This window comes from Pogonomyrmex barbatus, unplaced genomic scaffold (genome assembly GCF_055798465.1).
Source record: "Pogonomyrmex barbatus isolate J1 unplaced genomic scaffold, ASM5579846v1 scaffold2, whole genome shotgun sequence".
Lineage (NCBI taxonomy): Eukaryota > Metazoa > Arthropoda > Insecta > Hymenoptera > Formicidae > Pogonomyrmex > Pogonomyrmex barbatus.
Window position 1 is genome coordinate 18,364,808 of NW_028297116.1, and position 11,547 is coordinate 18,376,354.

General features: G+C 35.5%; 1 protein-coding gene across 1 annotated transcript in view; it reads left to right on the forward strand.

Annotated features, from left to right (window-relative positions):
• The window catches only part of Tis11 (Tis11 zinc finger protein), a 34,912-nt gene extending 25,395 nt beyond the window's left edge, over positions 1-9,517 (forward strand). Inside the window, exon 2 of the mRNA XM_011631544.2 lies at positions 1,219-9,517. Coding sequence (XP_011629846.2) covers positions 1,219-2,373 — 1,155 coding nt within the window. The 3' untranslated portion in view covers positions 2,374-9,517. The remainder of the gene's footprint in view (positions 1-1,218) is intronic.
• The last annotated feature ends 2,030 nt before the right edge of the window (positions 9,518-11,547 follow it).

Below are 11,547 nucleotides of genomic sequence, written 5' to 3' on the forward strand. Positions count from 1 at the left end.
TTTATTTCGAAAAATAATAACGCATCTACTCATTTTTCACTTAAGATTTATTGTTCTTTAACTTTGCTGTAGAACGTATACTTATCAATTTGTCTTCATTTTTCTTGTTGAAGTAATTAAGGAAAATATTGTTTACACGGCCGAAGGAGAGATCTGGGTTAAATAAAAAAAAAAACTTTTTGTAGAACGAGATGTCGCAATCGCAGTGAAGTGGTATCACTCGAGATACACTACGGTTATCTAGTTCTATTTAGTTTCTATTTTCTATTATCTGCTACAATGAGTAAGGAGAGATAAGAACTTAATTATTGACTTGATGAGATTTTTTTCGAGGCTTTTGATATAAATCCATTTTAGAGCGTTGAACTATCGATGAAGTTTTTCGTTATTTTAAACTGTTGCCGATATTTTATATTATTTTATAAAAATCATTAAATATTTCATACAACAATATGCGACAGCTTTTATAAATCAATTAATGCTAATCGTGATTTCTAAAGATTTTGATAAATTTAAATTAATCTTTAATTTGATAATAATTACTTTCTCTTGAAAAAATGTGTTGAATAAATCTCAAGCGATGTTAATATTAAAATATAATTATCGACGATGATGTTCATATAATAGACTTATGTAATAGATTAATTGATCAACAAATTGCTTTATACCGTCATGATATAAAATCAATATTATATTTAATATTATATATTATTACATTAAGCAAATCACCATATCATTTCTAACTTAATTTAATTTAATCAATCGTGATAGCGCAAATTTTGATGTGCATTGTAGAATGTAAATATCTCTTCAAAAATGAAAGATGAAAGTCGAGCTAAAGTGTGCGTTGTATTTAAATATGATTATAAAACTTTCAGTACTTTCGAATCTTTCCAAAGTTCATCTGCCACTTGCATAAGTCACTGTCGCAATGTCTACCTTCCGTTTTCTAGCAAACGATGCATTGTTCGGGTCCCTATTGAAACGAACGTTCGTGCCAGCGGCGACAATCCGCTCGACACGCTATCTCTGCCGCCACGATGATGTCGCGAAATCGCCAAGACTTGGTTATCATTCGCGCCGCCATTTCAAGCGTCAAATTACACGGCACTTCGTCCCGACGATAACGCGTCTATCATCGCGGTGTCGTCGCGCGTGAATAACTGCAATTTCGGAATTGTACGATTAACCGAACGCCTCCTTCCTTTCTGATTGCAGAATGCGGCCTCGACTAAGACGAAGGAACCGCCGTCATCCCCAACGACGACGAGCACCACGAATGCAGGCACTGCCGGCGGCCATAACGTCGGCAACGGACACGCGCCGCTGAAACGCACTTACACATCCCTGATGACCACGTTGATGGAGCAACATCGAAAACTGGATCGTAGCGTGAGCGAGCCGACGTCGCGCTACAAGACGGAGCTCTGCCGGCCATATGAGGAGAGCGGCTCGTGTAAGTATGGCGATAAATGCCAATTCGCGCATGGTTACGGCGAGTTGCGCAACTTGGCGCGCCATCCGAAGTACAAGACCGAATTGTGCCGCACCTTCCACACGATCGGCTTCTGCCCGTATGGACCGCGATGCCACTTCATTCACAATTTCGAGGAAGCGCGTATACACAATCAGAAAGTGAGCGCCCAACTGGGCTCGGTGCAGCCCAGCCTAATGGGTTTGAATCCGCTGATGAGCGCGACGGCTGCCGCGATAGCAACCGCAACGAGCAACGGTACCGCCACGAACAACACTGCCAATAATGTCAGTGTCAACTTCAGTCTGTTCGAGCAGCTCGCGTCGTCGCACGTAGCCGCAGCCGCGGCGGCCGCCGCCACAACGTCAAGCCTCATGCGAACGAATTCGTTGAGCCTCGGCAGTACCGGTACGAACGGCTTCAATCAACCGCCGTTGCTGCGTACGTCGTCACTGAGCCTTGCTACGAATCATCATCACGCGGTACATCATCATCATCAGGTGAATGCCGTGAACTCGGTAATCGGGACGACAAAGCCGAAACCGCTCAACCTCAGTCCGGCGTTCTCGCTCGGTAGCTCTGCCGATTCTGTTTCCCCGTCGTCTAGCCTCAGTCAGTCACCAACGAACTCCATGGCGGGCTTCTTTAACGACGATTGCAATCAGCAGACGGCTTCATGTTCAAATCTGCCGACGACACCGTTTAGCTTTGGTCAGGACTTCAGTTTGCTCGCTTGCTCGAGACAGAGCCCGAGCCCGCGCAATAATGGTGTATGCAGTCCCCTCGATGAGGTAACACCCAGAACTCCCTCCCCATTGTCACCTAACACGGAGTCCAGGTTGCCGGTCTTCAATAGGATCAGCAGCAGCCTGGGTGATTTCGATAACCTCAAGATCTAGAACGGTCGCCGCGCGAACCGTAAAGAAGAGGAACGCGAACTCTTGGCGAGTCTCGCGCTCCGAATAAAGAAGAGGTTTTCAGAGGAATTGACTCGAAGTTTGGGCGATAACTTCTCCTCAGTGGATTCTGTTGGAATTAACGTCTTCTTTCTTTTTTACGCAAAAGGTATTGCCGTTCGCGTCACGCGATTTCCCTTATCCGTCATTGTCTAATGTCCTGAGAAGCATTCTAGACACACGTCAAATTTCATTACCCCTGAACTAGCGTTCTTTCCTCTTCTCTTTTTATATATTATTACCATAATCTTCATATATATCATCATGCTATTGTAATATATTACTATATTATTACATATTATATTATCATATTATTATTATATTATTATTATTATTATTATTATTATTATTATTAATTATTATTATTATTATTATTATTATTATTATTATTATTATTGACAACATATTTATCATCTTATATTCTTTCTTCTTCTTCTTTCTCATATTTTTATCGTAAAATGCGAATGACTTTTTAGCAGAAAAGTGAGATCAGCCCGGAAGTCTCATCCGCTGGTTTAGGCATGAAAATGAAAATGGTTGGAGGAAGATACGACAAAAAAGGGGGATCTGTGAATGGAACCTTGAACGATAGAGGATGCCAAGCGTAAATTTATTCCAGAATGTAACTTTCCTACGAGCAAGTTGTTTATTGATCTCACTTGGTAGATCTTCTTATTGTGTTTTCTGGTCCTCACAGACCCACTGCCCGTGTCTGCCACCTCTTTCCGTTCAATTTTCAAGTTGCCAGTACAGCGGCTTCGCTAAATCTCCGGGGCAGGTAAAATGTTGCAATATCCAAATAACATATACGATTACGTTTTGTCGAGTTTCTTCTCCGGAGGAGGGAAGGGTGGGGAAAGTTGTCTCGAGAGTGAAAGGAGAGGCAAGAATAAGCACTTTAGCGAGCGAGTGAAAGAATGAAAGAGAGGGAGTGTTTGAGGGAGTAAAAGTGAGAGAGAATGAGAGAAAGAGACGCGTGAAATCAATTAACGCACTATAAACGGCGCCGTTCGCCAAAAAAGCGGTCGTAAAAAATTACATTTTTTAATTGAATTTTATTTTATTGTAACTGTCGTTTCCATCGCAGTCACTCTTGTTGATCCCGGAAAATATTCAACGTGTCGCGAGTAAATAAGACCGGTTGTGTGAATTTATGACAATATTATTTTCAATTACGCTCGTTTTATGTTCGCATAACGGGAGAAACGTTTCAGTATGCAACTATAATTGTTGTATTAAACACATGCGCCGCCTTGTTTTAAAACGAATACCATCTTGGTTTTGCCAAAACAAAAGACTTCATTCCTAACAATTTTTATAAATGTATCATTAAAACAGACTGTAGAATAGTTTTAGGATCTTTTCTTTCTGTTTTCTTTTTTTTTTTTTTTTCATTTTATCAACTACATATGAAGAAAGAGCAATCAGATATAGCGATAGTTAGATTTTTTTCTTTTTAGAAAATACTCTTTAAAAAAAAAATTCACACAGCGACGCCGTTTCCAGTGCGATGACGGTCACCCGATCGCGCGAACAAGTGGGTGCCTTTTGTAAACTTCGATTGTCTTCCATATTACAATGAGTAGGGTTGCACGATACGAAAGATAAGACAGAATGACGATGCTAAGAAAGAGATAGAGAAAAAAAAAAGAAAGAGTGAAAGTTGAAGAGAATCAGCAGGACAATAATGAGGGAAAGTAGTGTGATTGAGCGTATACGTTGTGTTTGGGCAAAATAAGTATGTGAAAAAACAAGTAGAGATATATTTTATATTATAAAATATATACATAATAATCAAGATCACACACACACACACACACACACACACACACACACACACACACACACACACACCGAGAAAAAGAAAATACATTTCGTATGATCGAATTATTCGGAACATTTACAACCAGTTCCAAACTGGCGTTCCTCTTCTTCTCGGACAGAGGAAAGCGCTTCTTTCTTGTCGCGAGGCTCGTTGACTTCTGCCTTTCATTTTTTTATATATATATATATATATACATGTATATGTTATATATTTAACAATATATGTTGCACCCATAATATCGCGACGAGGAGAGAGAGAGAGACTCACTTCGGCGCGAACGATAGAGCTATGGTGATGCCGATCTATTTTGTATGTGTTGCCCTTTCCCAACAAAAAAAAATGTGATAACTGTAATGTATGTTAAACAATGTGGTAACTATTGCATATAGAAATATTTACTATTATTTAAAAATATGCTATAATAAATGCGCAAAGATAAAAACGCGTGAGAGAGAAGAACGAGCGAGATTGAATGTTTAAATGAATGATTGCGAGAAAGAGAAAAGAAATAGCGTGAGAGGCGGAAGTCGGAACGCTCGCGCGGGCCGTGTGATTTCTCGAAGAGACATTTTTGACATTTATTTTGTTTCATGCGAGACACAAACTTAAAATTGCAAAATGTGTAAAAGTCCATCGCCCGTGTATCTCGATGGGAAAACGCCGACCCCGCGTCGCTTCGACGTGAATTAATAATTAAATTTAAAAAAAAGCAAGCGCCTACGAACTGACGTGGTTTTCGAAAAAAAATCGATATATCATTCTCTGTATATAAACGCTAAACTCTTTCTTATGCTTACACAAGAAATGTTTTCGTTTAATTTATACTTGGATACAACTTTGTTATTATAGATTTACTTTATTATTATATTATAATTATTAATATAATTATTTTTATTATTAATAATTATTAACTAATTATTATTTTATAATTATTGCTCTATCATTATATTATTATTCGTAAATAATATCACTTCATAATCAGTGCTCTTCAGCTACAAATTATTCTATGAAAAGTAGGTTCTGCCGGTTGTCTCTTCATTTTTTTTTCTCTTTTTTTTCTTTTCTCTATAATAAATAAACGCGAGTGCTTCCTGTCCTGTCACAAAATACACCTTACGCAGCTGATCACCGTCGACTCGCGAGGGTGTCAATGACCTTCTTATACGATGCTACCGTTGCGTCATATTACTACCTTATTATTATTATTATTATTATTATTATTATTATTATTATTATATATTATTTTTATTATTATTCTTATTTTCATTACTATATCTATTCTATTTAGCAGCAATCATTCCTTCAGTCAACTCTCATTGCCGTCGTCGCAAAACCAAAAAGGCCTTATACGTTATTTATAATCAATTGTATATAGTTTTTAGCTATATATATCTATATATATAGAATTTCAAAGTTATTAGCCATACGTTTTACGACGCAAACAATTAATGCCAACATTATTAATGCTTTAATAGACAATGATGGAATTTAATCATGGCTTTCGACATAATTTTCGAGCTGACACTCAGTATTTCTCTTTGCCGCTCGTATCTTAGCCGCATATAAATAAAAAATGCGATGTTCTACCTCAGAATAATGATAGGATTTGTACATTCCCGATCCTATTATATTGAAATCGTATTTTTCTGAGTGCTGTTACGATTTTTATTGAAACTGGCTTCTTCTTTTTAAAGAACTTCTATTATATTTATAATTATATTGTAATTAAAATAAGATTGTTAAGGAGAAAATTTTGAAGGAAATCTTATCAATACTCAGAAGAGGTATGATTCTGCCGCATTTGTACTATGATCGTTTTAGAAACAAGATATTGCGCCTGATAGTTGCCCGCGTTGTTCTCATTATTAAGCGGCTCATTAAGACGCAAACGGAGAACTAATGGGTATCGGCATGAAAATCAAATCGAAAGTCAAAACTAAATCCCAACAATGTTTTAATAGGGCGAAACATGAGGATTATTCTCTAATTGAAGGCGTTATGATAACAGCTGCATTTTATCTTATTTAGAACTATCAAAAACGAGAAACCAAGAAAGTACGAGGGATTAAGTCATTTGGATGCAGCGCATGCAAGTTACTTATCTGGGAATAAGTATATTTCTCTCTGATAAACATTCTTGGATATTCATCGTATTCTTGTTTTTCAGTGATATATTTCAATGATAATTCTAAATAATGACGTAACTCTATAGCGTTAAAGATTTTCCATTCTTAACTAAGTTACGTGATATAATCTTAAAACTCAAACTTGCAAAAATGATCAAGTGAAATCTAAAAAAAATTTTAGAAAAGAAAAAGAATTTTAGTTTTAAATTGGTAATTTTGAAATCGGACGATTATATTGAACGCTAATTGCGCCATGTAATTGCAAAGACTTCAAGTTTATTTATTCGAGAAGGAAAAATGCAATCGAACGCTGTTAAAATAACGCCTTCGATCCTCACCGTTGTGTCGTTGCTCGTACAATTAGAAATCGGGGACGGAAACAAAAAGAGAGAACGAGGGAGAGCGAGACGAAGACGGACTGAGACAGACGCCGAAAGTGAAAGCCTCTCTTTACGCAAAGACGAGTTACAACATGCCCGTGCCTCATAAGGGGATCAAGGAGGGAAAAGTGTGAAGTAACTTATTCTTATCATCGGTTAGGTTTCTGATAGAAAAACAATTACAAATATTCGACGTTGTCCGTCGCGAAGCTGAGACATTGAGGGGATGTACACTTCGCGATCGACGTCGTCGTCGGGCATATGTGGAAGCGACGACGGTGTCCCAATTGAAGCAGTAGCGGCTGGACGCGCAAAATTGGAGTGCCGAAAATGCGTTCCGAATCATCGCGTTCGATCATTCTCATTACCGAAACCAAACGGGAATCACCGATCTCTCGAGTCTTTTTCACGTATCTTTGATTTTAGCTGGACCTGCGAGATTTTTTTACGAAATTGAATGCATGCAAATATTTTGTTTCTTCTTTTTTTTTTTGTTCTTTTTCTCGGAACCAAGTGAAGGTGAAGTGAAAGTGTTCTGTTTTGATCACTGAGCTCGGTATTATCGAGCTTATGAAAATTCTTTTTTTTTTTTTCTTTTAACGAATTCTATTAACGATGTTTTGTTTTTTATTTAAATTATTGAATGCTAGAGGCGTCGCAGAATTATTTTCAAATTAAAATTATTTTCTGAGTTCGATATATCTTATCTTCTTATACTCTTTGCTTGTGAAATTAAATTTATTGTGTCATTTAACGCGGAAGACAGTCATATTTTTAGTTTATTCTTCTAGGTAATTACTTCCTTGCTGATTTCATCAATTTTGATTTAGTTTCACAAAATATTTTGATGCTTGATTTATAATTCGTTTTTCTTTAAAATTAGGTAATTATTAGATACAATATACATATTTATTTTTCGAAAACTTTTTGTTAAATAGGTCAATTTATTAACCCCTTAGTTGCCATATATATATATATATATATATATATATATATATATATGTGTGTGTATGTGTGTGTATATGTTCAACTAGAATTAAAGAACTCCCTATTAAAAATGAATATATAATTTTAAAAATAAATAATCAGTTGAAGTATTCCTTGTTAATTTTTATGAGATGCCTATTTTATTTTTAGCTACTAAGGAAATAGTAAATTTGAACAACTTGTCGTACCGGTGCATTTCTATTTTGTTGCAAACTTTAAAAAAGCAGTTTCATCGCAACTAAAGGGTTAATTACGAGCTCGAGCTCGGACGCATCGAGGGTCCTTCATATGTATCCAGCCAGCCTCGCGTTTATCCTCCTATATAGACTTGACCTGCATATCAAATATCTAATATTCTTCTTGCATATAAATATATCTAAGAATAAAATAACAAATAATCTATCTTACGTGTATGTCTCTTTTTTTAATTTAATATATTTATTTTTTCAATCAAGTATTTATATATTTATACAATATTTTATACTGCGTTCTTCACAGATTAGATACACGCTATATGTAATGCGCGTTACGATATAATGTGAAACAGGTCGATCTCTTGGCTCTCAGAGGAAACCGATATATCCCGCCTATGCAAACACACACCCAGACGCATACATCCATATAGACACATCCAGACATACATCCACATACATCACGCACAAATATATATTTACACATACACCTATATACACATTATACACATACGCGCGACAGACATCCCGCGTACGTTTTCGCGGCCCGTTTCTTCCTTTGTAACGCTTCCGAGTCCCTTTTCCGATTTCCTTTCGTTGGCCAGCGTGATCCATTTTTCCCGGTCGAAGATGATATCCGCCGGGAGGCACGGCGAAAGCGAAAAACAGAAAGAAAAGCGAAAGCTTTTCGCGTATACTTAACGCCTCAAATGTGATACACGGCCAATTATCCTCGCGCGCGAGAAAGAGGCATTTTCCCGCGCGCAAGATATCGAGCTGTGAAAGAAACGTGTCTTCGGTGATACATACTAAATATATATTATATATTTGTACGACAATCGAAATAAAAACAACGGGAGCCAATTGATAGGCTGGCGGAAGTCGTTCGAGTCTCATTCGTGCAGAAAGCTGCTTTTCTATCCTGTATCTTGAGAATCGTGTCGCGATCGCCGTTTCTTTCTTCCTTTTTTAAACTTCATTTGAGCGGTTTGATTGATATTGAATTCGTGAATTCATTTGACTTTATCTCTTGTATTCGACCATGACGGGAAATTGATTTTAGGTAGATTAATGAGATTTTTGACAGTCAAGACGGACTGGCGATCGTTAACGATTCCGTCAAAGATAGGATAGATTCATTTCGAACGGGTTATTCTCGAACGGCTTCGGTCTAATCCACAATGGGACCATGTAACCAATGATAACAAAGCGAAATGCGTTTAGATTTTCGTTGTCAGAGGACTCGCGGGCTTATAAAAAGAATTGTGACGGGAAGAGGGATCGGAGTGACGTTTGTCTTGAAGAGGGATCTCGAGAAGGAAAGAATAGCGTATATATCGATTCTTTGATTTGGGTTTTTCATTTGTTCTTTTTCGGTTTTTTTTACTTCGAGACCCTCATCGACCGTTTCCTCTTTCCGATGATCTTTTTTCTTTTGTTTTGTTATGCAAAATAACACGCTCGGTATACGCGGAGTATACGGAGTCGAAGTCTCATGTAATACACGGAAACGTAAAATGTAGTTTGATAAGTATTGCCAACACTATCTATTTAATACATTTTATTATTACAAAATAATGAGAGCGATGTTGTTAATTTGATTACCCGATTTTCCTTTTTCGTCAAAAATTTCAACAGATTTATTTAGAACGATGTACCTTATTTTTCACGTTTCATCAAAATAAGGAAATTAGGAGACATTAATTTGTATATTTCATTTCCAATTTAATTTAAAATTTTTATATTTTAAGTTAAATGTCATATATTTTAAAATATATTTTTGTATTTACAATATTCATATAATTTGGCACAAAATATAAAAGATTATTATCGATCTATTATGTTAATCATAAAAATTATAGGATACTTTTTAATTGCAGGTATAACAGATTTTTTACTGGATTTTTTTACGTATATTTTTGTATTATCATTGATCACGCATTGTTGCAATCGGATTTAATATTGATAAAATTTGCACAATATTAATTATCATTAATAATAACATTGAAAATTCCAAATATTTCTCAAATATTTATATTCATGTTTCAGGCTTATATATTGCATTTCATAATCAATTCATAATCTTATCTTATAATCTATAATTATTAATGAAACTTCTTTTATTATTAATAAGAAATTTCTAGAAATATTGAGCAATATTACTGTTGCACAACTCTTTCGCTGTCGCATTGGATCAAACTTACAAGCAAGTTGAAATAAGGTAAGTTAAATGACACTTCTGCTAAATAGTATATTTTGTATCTTTTGAAATCTTAATTTTTTTTTGTGCAAAGTTAATTATACTATCTTAGCGATTTTTTAGCAATTTCTTTTTAATAAAATTTTCTTTAACTCAGATGTAATTATGAAAGTAATATACAAGTTTAAACTTTATTGTTATACTTTTAATATCTAAATAATTTTTATAAAAATATTTAATTACATTGTGCATTATTAATATATTACAATAATTTTAAACTTGCTTTCTTTAATATTATTTTATATAAATTTGGAAATATATACATATGATCAATGTGTAAAAAATAATTGTTTTTTTTTGTTAATAATTTTTATGACCAACGGTAACAATAGGAGTCAACAATAGAATATTGGCTCGATTGCCATCTATCAAATTGAGAGAACGATTCATCATTTTAGTATCCCATAGCATGCTGATCATGTTGACATTGATTGACTTCCGATTTATTTATCTATAAATTCCATACTAACCTCGACGTCATTGGCGAGCCGTAGACTACGTCAGCTCATTTTCTCATTCTCGAGCAGAACGACGTCACAAGGTCAATCCGCGTAGCTTCCTAGTTCGCGACTCGTTAAACAGCCGTCTGACGTAAGTCCACCGACTACGAAACGTCTAGCAATATTTTACGTACTGACAATATGCACATCTAAATGATTCGATTGGACACGAGAACATGATGTTACACAAATCATCGTTAAAATTGGCCAATGAATTGGTCGTTGCGGACTGGCTTTTACATTCATTTCGTCTCGTCAGTCATTCATTAGCATTTTTATTACTACACACTGACTATTTCGACAATAATGAGAATTAATTTCGACTTAATTTAACGCGACTATTGAACCTTGTTCAAGGATAATTGCAACTTGTAACGAACGGAACTATCTCTTTCACATTTAATGTATGTCTTTTTAGATTATTATAATATTATAATTAATGTTAATAATTAATACTAATAATATTTTAATAATTAATAATATAATTAATATTTATATATTATATTTAAAATATTGTAATATTACAGAGATATATTTCTTCTGAGGGATACGATATGTTCTCTTCATTTTTACTTACATTCTAATATAATTAGGTTACAATATCATTCGTTCGAATCGCATTATTCATCGAAGTAACTTGTGCAGATTTCGTCTAAAGATTACGAGTGAAATGGAAGTTGAAGGAAAGCGACGCGACCGGTCGCGTTTACCGTCGTGCACGAGCTTTTGTAATGAACGACATTCCGCGCGAATGCGTTTTTTCGTTGACGGCGCAAACACGGTTGATGTAAAACCGAGAAACGTCACGTCTTACGTCAAAACACTTTTATAAATCTTTACGTACAACG